The sequence below is a fragment of the Crocuta crocuta genome, unplaced genomic scaffold (genome assembly GCF_008692635.1).
Source record: "Crocuta crocuta isolate KB4526 unplaced genomic scaffold, BGI_CrCroc_1.0 scaffold134, whole genome shotgun sequence".
In the NCBI taxonomy this organism is placed as follows: Eukaryota; Metazoa; Chordata; class Mammalia; order Carnivora; family Hyaenidae; genus Crocuta; species Crocuta crocuta.
Genome location: NW_027530183.1, coordinates 459,532 through 475,422, shown reverse-complemented (window position 1 = coordinate 475,422; position 15,891 = coordinate 459,532). Strand labels below are relative to the sequence as shown.

The following is a 15,891-nucleotide window of genomic DNA, read 5'->3' as shown; positions in this document are numbered from 1 at the left end:
AACCCATTTCAATTAACTACTTTTCATACTCTGTTTCACACCAGGGATGGGACACACTGGCACTCTGGCTAAATTTGGCTGTGTGTCCTTTGACCTTTGCTATTCTATTATAAATACCATGTAGCCAGATTGCTCCACTACCTAACCAACATCAGAAGATAATTCACCATCATCTTATGAATCTCACAACATTATTCAGATTATAGCCACTATTATTTGCAGACTAATAAGTACAGTTAGTAGAATGAAAAACCATATAAATGTCATTTTTAAAATGTAATCTTTATTTTCATACTGATCACTTCAAGCCTAATAATAGTAATATTATAATAGCATAATATTGAATTCTACGTATTAACACTCAGTATATCACAGGTACTGTAAAAATTATACTACCTATGTTAGCCTAATTAACAATACTTAAGAAATAGCTCTCATTATTGTTATTGTTGATGATAAGTCAACTAACCCTCAGAAAGATGAACTCATCTATTCTGCTTAGTTCATACAACTGGCTAGTGATTGAGCCTGGCCCCTGGTCTCTTGGGCGCAGGGTCCAGTCTTCAGCCACTATACTTAGAGATTGTGTAGTATTGTTCACCTGCTTTTCTCTTCCTTCTGCTTCTGTTCAGCACATCAAATCTATCTCAGTGTCTGGCCATACCTGAATATTCCAGATGGCCAGAATTGATACTCCTAGAGTTTCCTTTCTCGAAGATACAAATATTGTCTTCATTCCTGCACTTACCAGGAAGTAAAGATGCTACTTTTCAGGGGTGCCTGGGTAGCTTAGTCAGTTAAGCATCCGACTTTGGCTCAGGTCATAATCTCACAGTTCATGGGTTCAAGCTTGAGTCCGGCTCTGTCCTGACAGCTAGCTCAGAGCCTGGAGCCTGTTTCAGGTTCTGTGTCTCCCTCTCTCTCTGACCCTCCCCTGTTGCTGTTTCTCTCTCTCTCAGAAAAAATAAATAAATACAAATAAAAAAAGATGCTACTTTTGAGTTTGGATTCTCTGGGATATGGCCAGTGGACAGTTGTCACTGAAAGTCACCATCAGTGATTCACAAGATCTTTCTTCAGCTGAAGCAATAGAAGGCAAAAATTCAGAGTCCTCCTCCCTATCAGTTTCTTGTGAGCTATGCCACATTCGGTTCTGTTAATTATGATTCCTCCTAGGCCGGCGCTGATAAGCTGTTCCGGTTGAATCACTAAATATTTGATTTGTGTCTAAACAATATTCCCATAGACACCAAGAGGGTTTTATTTCATCTTTGAAGATTTGTTTGTACAGCAATCGGCAGACTTGTCCCCACAGAGAGGGTTTGGCTGCTTGCCTTCTAAGAGGAGCTGAATCCTGCCGCAACCCATCAGCAGCAACAGTGCTGAGGATGCACACCCCCTCCTCGTAAAACCACTGACTTTTTATTGTGACCATTTCCCAGTATTTACTTATACTAAACTCTCATAATAAGCCACTTTTATTCGTAATTGCCCTTTTAACCACTCCTCTTAAGAAAGATTACATTCTACATAAGACTTGGTAGTATACTAAATATACTTCCTAAAACTATTGCTGAGATATATATAAGTGATTTAAAAGAGAAAAATAGGAGCCTGGATCCTTAACTGTTTTATACCACTTTAAAACCATATCTAATTTTTGTGACTCTGCATTGAGTTAGTTATGATAACTAAGGAGCACCAATTTTGGAATCAGGAAACCAAGATTCGGGTCCCACCTGGCAACGTATTTATTTGTAAATGTCATTTTTTACATTTATTTTTATTTTTCTAAAACTTGCTTTCCTCATTTATAAAATATAGAATAATATATCTACCTCAAAAGTTTATTTTGAGGATCATGGAACTAACTTGTATACAGTATATCATTAAATAAATTGCACCCATGCGTATTATGATTACAACCAGAGCCATACCCAATGTTTATGGTTTTCCCTAATATTTTCACTTAATATTTGACATATAATTCTTTACATAAATCAACACAACTTATAGACTCATGGTATTCCAACATTCTCTATCTTTATAAGTCATTGCATTTTATTTTTTTAAATTATTTTTTATGTTTATTATTGAGACAGAGAGAAATAGAGCATGAGTGGGGGAGGGACAGAGAAAGGAGACACAGAATCCGAAGCAGTCTCCAGGCTCTGAGCTGTCAGCACAGAACCCAATGTGGTGCTCGAAACCATGAACCGTGATATCTTGACCTTAGCTGAAGTTGGCCGCTTAACGACTGAGCCACCCAGGAGCCCCACATCATTGTATTTTAAATTCAACATATGGGGGCATCTGGGCGGCTCAGTTTGTTGAGCTTCCGACTCTTGATTTTGACTCAGGTCATGATCTCATTCTCACAGTTTGGAGGTTCCAGCCCACATTGGGCTCTCCACTGACAGCATGGAGCCTGCTTGGGATTCTTTCTCTCCTTCTCTCTCTACCCCTTCCTTGCTTGCTCTCTCTCTCTCTCTCTCCCTCTCAAAATAAATAAATAAATATTAAAGTAATTTCAACATATGCTTATAACTAAGTTCATGCCTACCCTATAATGATAACTCAAAAAGAATAAGATACAAAATATAAAGGCTGAAGTATATAAAAATGCATGTGTATTAATAACTGCTGAAAAATATCTGCAAAAAATTTTGAAATTGTCTTCTCCAAAGTATTTTATACTTTTCATGTGTTTCCATATTATAAAAAATTAACATTTGCAAATATACCTCAAGATAACTAATAAGTTGAGGCACCTGGATGACTCAGTTGGTTGAGTATCCAACTCTTGATTTCAGCTCAGATCATGATCCCAGGGTCCTGGGATTGAGACCCATGTCAGGCTCCACTCTAGTCCTGGAGCCTAATTAAAATTCTCCATCTCTCTCCCTCTGCGCCTCTCCTTGGCTCATACTCTCTCACTTTCTTTAAAAAAAAAAATAGATAACTAATATGTTGACTTCTGTACAAAATAGTTGACTATGAGCTAATTAAATTTTGAAGGATAAGAGCTTGAATTTAGAATTGATGCTGTGTTTTATAAAGGTCTCTAAAACCACACACAAGTTTGGTGATCTGTCAGAAGCACTCATGGAACTCAGCAAATAGTTATGCACAGAGCTAAGGTGTATTATAGTGAGAAGATACATGATAGGATCAGAGTGGGCAAATGGTACAGGCAGAGTCTGGAGAAATCCATGTGCCAGCTTTCTTATGCTCACTCTGTCCTGTAAGGAAGTACGCCTGTGTGTGCTCTTTTCTCTAGTCCCACACTCCACCACACACACACACAAATGCAGTAATATATGTGCAATACGTCTGCCCAGAGAAGTCCTTCAAATGGTCAGCACCCAGGGGTTTTATTGGTCAATTCAGGCTGCTGTAATGATGTACCATGGATTAGGTGGCTGATTAACAATAGTAATTAATTTCTCATAGTTCTGGAGGCTGGAAGTCTCATATTAGTGCATCATGGTTGGGTTCTGGAGAGAACCCTTTTGCAGGCTGCAGACTGTCCACTTCTTATATTCTCACATGGTAGAAAGGAAGGGAGTGAGAGAGCTCTCTGGGGTCTGTTAAAAACAAGGCACTAATCCCATTCATGAGGATTCCACCCTCATGATCTAGTAAACCCCCCCACCCAGGAGTCCCTACCTACCAACACTATCAGACTGGGGGGGAGGGTCAGGATTTCAATGTATGGATTTTTAGCTGACATAAACATTTTGTCTATAACAGGATTGATCATGTAGGCACCCTCTTCTTAGCATATATCACAACTGCAGACCCTCAGAGGAAAACAGATGTCCAGGACACCCATATTATTTGTACAAAAAGTCTGGGCACAGTGAATGACACTTACTAATTAGGAAATGGCAAGAAGCCAAGTGCCCAGAGGTGGGCTAAGGGCAAAACCTTGCAGGCAGGCCTCTCTAAAGCTAGCAGTCTCAGGCCTGCTCCATTAATTCTTTTCTGCTCCTGATGGTAAAGATATCCATTGTGTCAGAATTGATTGGCAAGCCTGTCTGCTGGGAATAGTCTCTCCAGTTTGTGTCAATAAAACATACCAGTGTTGAAGAGAATATTAAATGTACTATTTTTGTTCATGGTTCCATGGGAGAAGAAAAGAGTCCTCAGGTTTCCATGTGATTCTCCTTCAGATGGAAGGATGACAATTGAGGAGAGGATGCTGACAGAACCGACAGACCCTCCTGTACCTTATCTTGCAGTAAAGAATCCATGGTCTCTGAGTGAGCAGGCAGAAGCCCATGTGTTTGACACTCACACCTGAACCAAAATTTATAACACATGGTCAGACACAGAAAAGAAAAGGGGACAGAATACCAGGTCCCACTTAACACAGACACTGCACCTGCTTCACTTATTTCTTTGACAAGAATCACAGGAGCTATTTCTACAGGAGACTATTTCTTTGGCACCCGAGAGTTGAAACCAGATTTGATTATTAACTGGTCTATAACTAAATACAATGAATAGATGTCTTTGAACTGGTCGTCAAAAACACTAAATTCAACATGATTGTATGATTTCATATATGAGTTATCAAACATGAGAAGGAAAGTGTGGGGATTATTAAATCACGTATTGTGAACTATTGTACAGTGGTCTGAGTGGACATTATAGTTATATCTTGACAAAAAATTGAAGCATAAAAATAATAGCTGTACCAAATTTTAACTGCATATGAAGTTTGAGAAACAATTGATTGCCAATTTCACTATATACAGCTTAAAAGTGACCCTGAAAATAAATAAGTATTTTATCCCGAGTTTAATTTGAACTATTCAAATATGTTTATATTGAATATCATTCGTTGGGGAGAAACTATGACTGGGTACCTTTATTGTTATCATTATTGATTGAGTTAAACTCAAAACTCTTCACCTCTAAAAAATTACCAATAAAATCATTACACAATGTTTGGAGAATTAAGGAAATCAGTGGAAGAAAGTTATTGCATGGCACTGTTCCAGAATGATAGAGGAACCAAAATATATATCTACCTTGTATGAAAAAAGGAAGCCATTTTTTATGGTTAATCAATACTCCTTTATGAATTCTTTTTAGACTTTATAATCATAAGCAAGTGCTAAGTTTTAAAATTTGTGTGGATATTTAGATTTGAGAGGAATTGGTATAAAGATAAGTGCTTTGAAACTCTGGGTATGGGTGAGATAAACCAGGGGAATGTATGTATTCTACGGAGGGATGGGAAATAGAGCAGAATCAAATCAATAGAGCAGCCTCTAAGGGTTGGTGGAGAAAAAGAAATGAGAAGAGAGTACTGAGAAAACACCAAGAAGTACTAGGATGTGCACACCTCAAGTGGATGTTAGCATCTGACTGTATTCCCCAAGACTGCTGTATTAAATTGGAAGTTATGAAAAGTATTCAAGTAACCCAAATAATTATCTGGGTAATAGTGAGGAAACTACTTTCCAAATATCACCTAAAATCAGTGACTTTATTATAAACTATGACATTTTCTTAAAAATCTCAAATTGCATGTCTACCTCTAGATCTTTAAAAATACCTTCCTAGATTAAAGGTGGAATAAAAGTATCAGTTAATTTTTATGTGTCAGTGTTATATTAGCTCAAAATGTTGTGCTCAAACTCATTTAAGTGGTTTTTCTCTTGGGGTCGAATAACAATCTTTAGAGTTGTTACTGTTATTTGAAAATGGTTATAATTCATAACTGTTTGATTCAATTCAACAAATATAATTGAGTGCTAAATGGAATCAGGTACTGTTCTAGATATTTTGGATACATCATAATGTTTTAGAGAAAAAGCTATCTTCCTGAAGTTTACACTCCAGCGGGATAGAGGGGGAAAAATAACAATATAAATTACATTGTATGTTAAAAGGTAATAAATGCTCTGCATAAAAGAAAAAGCGAGAAAGGTAAGGGAATCAGTGCACTGTAGGAAATGCCAGGGTGTGTTGGGAGCAGATTGCAGCATTATTAAATAAGATGGTAGGATAGGCTTCAATTGTTGAGAAAATAGTTAAGTCAGCAAGAGGTATAGAAAGCAAGGCCCTGGTCCAGAAACTTTGTAATTTTATTTTAACAAAAGTTGATAGTAGAGGATGTACTTAGAGAGTAATGTGATATTTGGTGGTTGTTATGTTTTACGTATTTTTATTATTTTTAAATTTTTATATACTTATGAACAATATACATTGTAATAAAACTATTTTAAATATGAAAGAAACAGATCAAAGCATGTACTAAGCACTAAATGAGTGCTATATGTTTTCATTATTATAAGAGTTTTATTTCTTATTGAGAACTGGGTGTTTGGGCAAATCTTAAGTAAGAAGTAGATTTGGGCTGAACATTCATACCATTTACATCCTATTCTGAGTGTGCTATGTTCAGATTCATTCTCTTGGCAACAAAGATTTTTTTTTAACATTTATTTACTTTTGAGAGACAGGGAAAGTTAGAGCATGCACTGGGGAAGAGAAGAGGGATTAGGAGACATAGAATTCAAAGCAGGCTCCAGGCTCTAAACTGTCACTAGGAGCCTGGAGTGGGGCTCAAGCTCAGGAACTGTGAGATCATGACCTGAGCTCATAACCTGAGCTGAATTTGAATGCTTAACAGACTGAGCCACCCAGGCACCCCAAATATTTTAAAGCAGGAATATGGCTAATTATGGATATGCATTATTAAGTTTGAGTTCTTCAGACAGACCAGTTAGCAAATTATTATAATAGCTCTGGCATGAACAGATGAAGATCTCAAATAGGTGATAGAGACAGGAATAAAATGGAAGCTGGGAGTGACAGTTAAATGTGAATATATATTTAGTAGAAACATGTAATTGAAAATACAAAGTCTTAGAATGAAGAATAACACCAGAGTCTGAATAAAGCATCAATCTCATAGAAATGAGAAGTTAAATCATTCCACTAATGGAACTAATAACGTTAAGGAGAAAGCACAGATATATACAGGAAAGGAAGTTCAGTCTGTGATACATTAATTTAAAGATCAGTTGTTTCTGTGGGGGCGCCTGGGTGGCTCAACTGGTTAAGCAGCCAACTCTTGATTTCAGCTCAGGTCATTGTCTCATGGTCTGTGAGTTTGAGTTCCACATTGGGCCCTGTGCTGACATTGTGGACTCTACTTGAGATTTTCTTCTCTCTCTCAAAATAAATAAATAAATAAACTTAAAAAATCTATTATTTCTATTAAAAGTCCATGAGTTAATTAGTAAGGTAGTCCTGGAATCAGAAAATGGTTTTCAGATAAGAGTTAGAAATTACTTGCACAGAGGTGATGTTCAAGGACACAGAATTAAATTAGAGAGCTAAAGAAAAATAAAAGAAGCTAAAAACTGGAGATTTCCTATGTTTGATCAAAGTGAGAGAGAGAGAAAGAAAGAGATCAATGAAGAAAAAAGGAGGAATGATAATAATCAGGAAAGTATATGTATCTCCAAACTCAATCTTTAAGAAAAAAGAAAATGAAAACAAAAAGAAACATAGGGATGTGGAAGGATATGGAAGGATGTGTGTGTTTTTGACAAAAGCAGTCATGTAATCACCACAACAATCAAGACAGAGAACCTGTCCATCACCCATCATCCCCACAAACTTCCTTATGTACCTTGTAGTCAGAGTCTACCTCCACTCCCAGTCACTGGCAACAAGTGGTCTGTTGTCTTCCCTCACAGTTTTATCTTTTCCAGAATATTTTATAAATGAAATGCATGTACATAGGGTTTTGAGTCTACCTTCTTCCACTTAGTACAATATGTTTGAGATTCATCCATGCTGTTGAATGTATGCCTTTTTATTTCTGAGGAGCCTTCCACTGCATTGACTACCATAGTTTGTTCATCCATTGACCAGTTGAAAGATATTTTGGTCATTTCCAATGTGGGCTGATTATGAATTAAGCTGCTATAAACATTTACACATAGGTGCCTAGGCGCACACAGGTTTTCATTTCTTTTGAATAGGTATATAGCAAAAGCACAGCTTGCTTATAAAATAAGCATAGTTTTATTTTTATAAGTAGTGGCCAACCACTTGCCATTTCCACTAGTAATGTACGAGAATTTCTCCACAACCTTGCCAACCTTTGGTATCGTCAATATTGTTTATTTTGCCATTTAATAGGTGTGTAGATGTATCTAATTGTGACTTTATTTTGCATCTTCCTAATGACTAATAGTGTTGAACATATTTTAATGTTACTTGTCATTTTTTAAATACTGTTTTTGATTAAAGGTTATGACTTTTTAAATTTTTTAATGTTTTTATTTATCATCGAGAGACAGAGCATGAGCATGGGAGAGGCAGAGAGAGGGAGAGACACAGAATCTGAAGCAGGCTCCAGGGTCTCAGGTGTCACTACAGACCTCAACGTGGGGCTCGAACTCACAAACCATGAGATCATGACCTTAGCCGAAGTCAGACATTTAACTGACTGAACCACCCAAGAGCCCCACAGTTATGACGTTTAAGAAAAAACTGAAAACAGTTGATGATATCAAATAGAAACATTCAATTTCCTAGGTCATGTCTTAAGATAAATGAATGATAAAAGCACCTGGGTGTAGAGCTCTGTGCTGACAGCTTAGAGCCTGGAGCCTGCTTCAGAATCTGTGACTTCCTCTCTGTCCCTCACCCACTCAGGCTCTGTCCATGTCTCTCAAAAAATAAGTAAATGTTAAAAAAAATTTTTTAAGATAAATGAATGATAATTTGATGATAAGGTTAGAGTAAATCTTCTGAGACAAAGCAAATACACTCAGGAAGGATTGTTGATATGATTAAATGAGCTTTAAAGCTATATTTGAAAGGCTGAGAAGAAATTTCCCAGAAACAGTATCAAGAGCAGCAGTAGTGATTTAAAAAGAAGAACAAAAATAAAAACTTATGACTTGAAGGAAAAGTAGTAAAGATTTTTAGAAACAATATTTCCATCCATCTATCTGCCAATGGACAGAATATGACTAATTAGAACAATGAATTTGGAAACTTAATATAAACAAATAAATACATTTCTTGAAGTTGTTGGAAAGAAACATATGAACCACTTTTAGAGCAATGCACTTTTAGAGCAAATAAACCTTACTTGACAGGAACAGTTTTGATGAATGGGGACACAGAATAATGCTGAAAGTTAGTGTGTCCATAAGTATGAGTATGGAATCATTTTAGAGGGCATTGGAATTGGAATGAAAAATAAAGTTCTAGTGTGTGGAAATGTTACCTTGGGCAAAATTGTGCAGTAGATTTGTACATCATACTCCTCTGTGTATGACAAAATTGGCCCAGAGGCAATATTAGGTTTCCTCACCCCTATTTTGGAAACTCCATTCTGCCCCAAGCAGAGATCAGGATTATCTACCCTCTGCAATGTTATTGTTTAAATAAAGAAAGGAAAAAAAAGATCTTGATACTAGAGCAGAACTAAGCAATAACATTTTTAAATGAAGTAAATACTAAATAAAATAAAAGNTGAGACAGACAGAGAAAGTACAAGTGGGGGAGGGGCAGAGAGAGGGAGAGAGAGAGAGAATCCCAAGCAGTCTCCATGCCACCAGTGCAGAGCTCAATAAACGGCTCAAATCCACAAACCCGTGAGATAATGACCTGAGCGAAAACCGAGTGTCAGACGCTTAACCAACTGAGCCACCCATGTGCTGCTGCCACTTCATTTTATTCATTAAGGATTTATTGAGTAAATGTTGAATGACCCCTGAGAAAGACTGCGTGGACAGAATGGTAAATTCAACACACTCCCTCTTCTCATGGACCTCATAGATTTTGCAAATAATTATAATAAAGAATGACAAATATTAGCAAAGGCAGAGTGCTTTGAAAATGTAAGGAGCTCTCCAGTCAGTTCAAATTTAACATGAACATTTATGAAATATAGAAGTAGAATTAATAGGAAAGTATAACTTGAGCACATATTAGGGGCCAGAAAGCAAAGACCAGAACAAATTAAAGCTTATGGAACATTCCAAGTCAATGGCAAAGGAATTTTAGTCATGTTCAGAGCAGGGAAATGAATATTGAGGGATTAGTTATGCTATTTGCACAAGATAGTAGAATGTTGAGTTGGCAGAACTGTTCAACTAATCGTACTGACCTCCACCGAAGAAAATAAATGGGCGAGAAAGAGTTTAAGACATTAGTGAAGCCCAAGGTAGGAGACAAGCTGTGGAAAATTTGCTCGAGATGATTCCAGGTCTCTAGAAAAACATGCCAATGACATCATAGCATCGAACTCTACCCAGTCTTTGAGGAATGTGGAGAAGGGTTAGAGTGTTGGATTAAGAATGTGGTCATCTGTTCAATCTTTCATTAATTTGTTTATCCATCTTCATCTTATTTTTTTTAGTTTTTATTTTCACTCCAGGGAGTTAGCATATGGTGTTATTAGTTTCAGATGTATGATATAAGTGATTCAACAACTCCATACATCACCCTGTGCTTCTTTATTCAACTTTAAAAAAGACATTTTAGCATTTGGTGTGTCAGGCACCATGCTGGTCAGTAGTGACACAAAGTTTAACAGAGGGCTCAAGCCCTGACTTCACAAAAGCTCACAAAGTCACTGAAAGTGAGGAGGATATGTGAGCAATTAAAGTGGAGTGTGATAAATTCAACAGAGAACTTCTGAGCATCTGACAATAAGAGAATTAACATAATTAATTCTGTTGATGGGGATGAGAGAAGATTGCAAAAAGAAAATTATGCTTTTAGGAGGTCTGGCTTTTGTTGTTAATTCAAGAAAAAAAATGCCTTTTGAGCACAAGCATATACAGGAACTTATAGATACCCAACCAGTTTTTAAGTATTTTTGTAATAAAGTAAAAAACGTGAGTTAGATGATGTACAAAAGTAGATTTTTAATTGATTGTAGAACAAACCATAAATAATTTCAATTTCTAAATCAATGTCAATCAGTCATTAGTTGTCTATTATAAAACTCTGGCTTGACACTGATCCATTAAGTATTTTTATCAGTGACTTGGATGAACACATGAAACATAAGTTTGGAAATGATGAACCTGGGCGTATTAATTTAAAATATTGTATGAAGAATTAAAGCAAAGAACAGTTTCAATGGACAGATGATAAGTCAAGCCTAATAAGATAAATGCAATTGTTGGTAATTGCAAATCCATGCTAAAATGAATTAAATAAATATGAGATTTTAGAAAATTTCAATGACATCAGGACATAGAAGACCTGTTATGACACAATGTAATGCAGTTGCAAAAATTGGAAATGGACACTTAATGCGTATATAACATTAACAAAAATATAAGGCCATTTCATTTCAGTCTAAGGTCATACCTGGCAATTGTTACTGCAGTCTGCTCTAATTAGAGTCAATTCCCCATATATCCAGTTCTGGGAGACATGGGCAAAATTTTATGTATCATAATGTGGAGTAATTAAACAGAGATTTGCAGACCAGGGATATCTAAAATATCAGAGAAGCCAGAGAAAGGAACTTAAAACAAAAGCGGCAGAAGCAGACCAGTGTGTGAGGCATCCTGGACAGGTGTTCAGTAGGAACACCAGATTCCCCAGGAGGCAAACCATGTGTATTCTCTGCAACCTCCAGCTACTACAACAATAGGAGGAATCAAACTCAAGTGAACCCCTCCTCCAGATGAATGACCTTGCAAAGGAATAGGAATCAAGGGTAAAATGTCATCCTCTGAAACATCTTACAGAGAACGAGGAAACACCCTATTCTTAGAGGTAATGAAATGGAGGGAAGAGAAAATTGAAAGGTACGTCCTACCCATTACCTAGAAAGCAAAGGCCCTGGTTGTGTAGACTCACAGGAGAGCCAACAGGAATACAAAAAAGTACATTTCTAGAATTTCTGAAATTCTCCTGCCTAGAATAGGTTGATCCCTGATTCATGCACAGGGGAAGAGTCTATAGGTGAGAATAGCATTTTCCTATCTGGGAAAACAGATTTGTAGAGCTGATCAGATTGCATAAATAATTCAGTGGCCCCTCAGCTCCGCTTCACAGTTGATTCATTCCTAGTGAAGCACTGTGACGAACACCCCTGTGAGTCGACCACTATGCTAGATTCAGAGAACATGAAAAAAGGATGAAACCAGTGCTTTGACATAAAGAATTCACATTTCTATAGAGAATGGAGAATCATTGAAGTTTTTAAAGCTAGGAAGTAATGGGCTAGGTTTTAGAATGATAGGTAACAGTAAATGGAAGGGTTTAATAACCTATTCACTTGGTTGAGAAATGATGTTAAAATTTTTTTTGCCAATTTGCAACATTTTAAAAAAGATATTGCATATATGTAGAGTTTTCCATAATGGGCAAAGTAGTTTGTGGAATTTTGAAGAAAATATATCAAAATACTTTAAACCAAATTCTAATTGTGTAATAATATATATATTATATATATATATTTTTTTTTTGCAAAAAAAATTCTAATAATGTAGTTCAGGCATGTAGTTTAGTCACATTACATGTGAATTTGAGTTATTTAAATATGAATTATAATGTATATAAAGTATTTACAGATCTCACTTCTTGAGAAAAATGTTAAACAAAGCAAATAACCCTAAATTTGAAAATCATCAACAATCAGGATTTGAAAGGACTAAAGTGTAAGCCGTTTACACTTTTGTCACAAGGTGGCGCCATAGCGGTAACTGTGGCCAGTAATGTATTCTTCCCTAACCTTTTCTCTGTTTACATAATTATGTATTACCTTTACAACCATATTCATAATCTGAGGTTTTCTGCATAAGTGAAGTTATTCTATACTTAATGAGTGAACTGGAACTTTGCCATCAGTAAATCAAATGGGTCAGAAATCTATCTCATACTTTAACTGCTGTCTAATACTCCTTAGGGAAAAGATACCTATAGTTTATTTTACAATAAAATGGTCATTTAGGTGTCTTACAGTTTTTCACTAATGCAAATTATGTCATAGAGAACATTTTTTAAACAATTCTCTTTGCATACATAGGCAAGTGTCTCTGGAATATATATTCTTCCAGGAGAAATTTCTGGCTTTGAGCACATGAACCTTTTTAATTCTGATAAATATGGTTAAATTGTTCATTCTAAGGTTCTAACAATTTAAGTTCTAACCAACATTGTATGAGAATGCTCATTTTCTCCATAACTGAATGTTTTCTATCTTTTTGAATGTTGCCACCTGATGTAAAAATGGTGGTGAAAATTTACTATTCCTTAATTAGTAGTAAGATTGAAAAGGCTTTAAAAATGTTAATGAACTTTTGTAGGATTTGTTCAGTATTTGGACAGTTCATATCATTTGTCCATTTTTCGCTTTTTTTCCACAATCCTTTGGATTGGTCAGAACTTTTTGTATGTTATGTATATTATTCATTAGTTCTTTGTGTCCATCAAAAAAACTTTTCTCTTAATCTGTCACTTATCTTTGAACCTGATAATGGTGACTTTCACTACAAATGTGTTTTCGTTCTTGGGTGGGCAAAGGTCAGAATTTTCTCTTATGGATTCTGGATATTTGTTTCGTTTTGCTTTAAGATCTTCAAAATTTTAAGGCTCTACAAAGATATGCATTTTACTTGATTGTAATCTAATTGTATGGATTGTTTGAGTTTGTGATCTTGGTTTTCTTTTTTCACATTTAGTGTTTTTGTATTTGGAAAATACGTTTTTATGAATATTAAATTTCTATTAGTACCATGTATTGAATAGATGTTTTTCTTCAATGATTTGAAGTACTACCTTTATCATGTATCAGTTCCAAATATATATAAATCTGTGTCCAGATGCCCTATCCTGTCCTACAGTTAACCAAAATCTTAACATTTTCATGCAATGGATTTTCCCCACTTTGACTATTATAGAAGATCCCCACTTCAAAGAAACAGTAAAGGGAGCTCAGAGAGTGAAGAGGCTTGATGAAGTCCTGCGACCATGCTGACCACCAACCTGGGCCTAGGGACCCATTTTTCTTATTTCTGCTTCAGTGTTTTTCCCATTCAGCTGCAAACTATAATTTAAGATCAACAGGAAAATAGGTCACTTTCAGCCTCCCTTATATTGATTCTTTTTCAGGAACAGAGAGGTATTCAGACTGCAGTAGGTCCCCATGTCAGAATGGAGGCACGTGCATAAACGGAAGGACTGACTCTATCTGTGCTTGCCGGCATCCGTTCACTGGCGAGAACTGCACGGTCAAGCTGCTGGACGAAAATGCTCTGGCTCCAGGTATGAAAGTGCACGCAGCCTTGGATTTGCTCCGTGTCATAAAAACATTGTTTGAAAATATTCACAAATGCATATTTAAACCTGATTAATCAGGACTCGTGTGAGGATTAATTCCTTTTACTTCTGAAACTTACTGAATGACATACATGATTTACAAGCGGAAATGTCTGTCAGGTAAATCCAGATTGATGTAGGCTTGTTGAAATCTTCAGTTTTGATGTAACAGAGACAGTCATTTTTTTTCCTTGTGCATCTTAAAAGAAAATACAGATGTACATATCTGATTAGTATAATCTCTCCTCAAAAAAGATGATAAAGAAATATACCTTTGATTCATGTCAGATTTAGTCATTTAAATGAAGCTTTAAATTAGCACCATGTCTTCTATGAAGGTTGAGCTAAACGTGCCAGTATGACTGGGTGAGACTTAGAATATGCTCAGATGTACTAAGTAGAGCAAAATGTCTTTTTTTGTCCATTTGCCTTTATAAGTGTTGCCTGTTATAAATTAACTTTAAGAGTGTATCATTTCTGATGTTTATACAACAAAATATGTGCAACATTTAAAATATATTTTCTTTAATGACAACAAAAGCATATTTTAAATCAGGCTTTTTTCAATAATATGCTGCATGCCAAAGAGTAAATGTTTTAGTCTATTTTTAAATCTCAGCCTTTGTGAGTCCATTTGGCATTAATTACATAGAAAATTGCTTTTGTCTAGTTCTCTATAGTGCATATGACTTCGTCTGGTTTCCGTTTTAGCCTCTAGAAACTGTTTGACAAGGTGCTGGAAAAATTGTTTCTACATCATGTCAGCTTCAATTCCTACAAGGGGCTTTAAAACATGCTGGCACACCATAATAACCATAGAGTGCTTTGAATTCCTTTATCTCTAGAGAGATCAAAGTAACATGCAAATTAATCTTTGAGGTGATTCTGTGAGGAATGTATCAAGTGTTATTATATTCTATCCTGATCTGAATCGAGAAACTGAGGCTCACAGAGGGCAAGTGATTTGAGATAATTCAGCAAAGAGGCACGCAAACACCTCTACCCTTGTTAAATCTGATGAATGACCTTTTTCCTTCTGCTAACCCTTTTTATAACTGAGATAAAATGATAAAGAAATGAGGAATGACAATATTTTAAAAAACATGAAAATTGACTCCACTTTGTTTTCCTCTAACAGATTTCTCCAAAGGATCTTACAGATATGCACCGATGGTGGCATTTTTTGCATCTCACACATATGGAATGACTACACCTGGTCCTATCCTATTTAATAATTTGGATGTCAATTATGGAGCTTCATATACTCCAAGAACTGGAAAATTCCGAGTTCCGTATCTTGGGGTATATGTGTTTAAGTATACCATTGAGTCATTTAGTGCCCATCTCTCTGGATTTTTAGTGGTTGATGGAAGAGACAAGCTTGCATTTGAATCTGAAAATATTAACAGTGAAATACGCTGTGATAGGGTTTTAACTGGGGATGCCTTATTAGAATTAAATTATGGGCAGGAAGTGTGGTTGCGACTTGTAAAAGGAACAATACCAGCCAAATTTCCCCCTACTACTACATTTAGTGGTTACTTGTTATATCGTACATAA

The 15,891-nt window shown here is 36.0% G+C and overlaps 1 protein-coding gene across 1 annotated transcript in view; it reads left to right on the top strand.

The window, feature by feature from the left end:
* Nucleotides 1-15,891, top strand: part of MMRN1 (multimerin 1) — a 52,689-nt gene extending 36,798 nt beyond the window's left edge. The window contains exons 7-8 of the mRNA XM_077765090.1: nt 14,131-14,277; nt 15,470-15,891. Coding sequence (XP_077621216.1) covers nt 14,131-14,277; nt 15,470-15,891 — 569 coding nt within the window. The remainder of the gene's footprint in view (nt 1-14,130; nt 14,278-15,469) is intronic.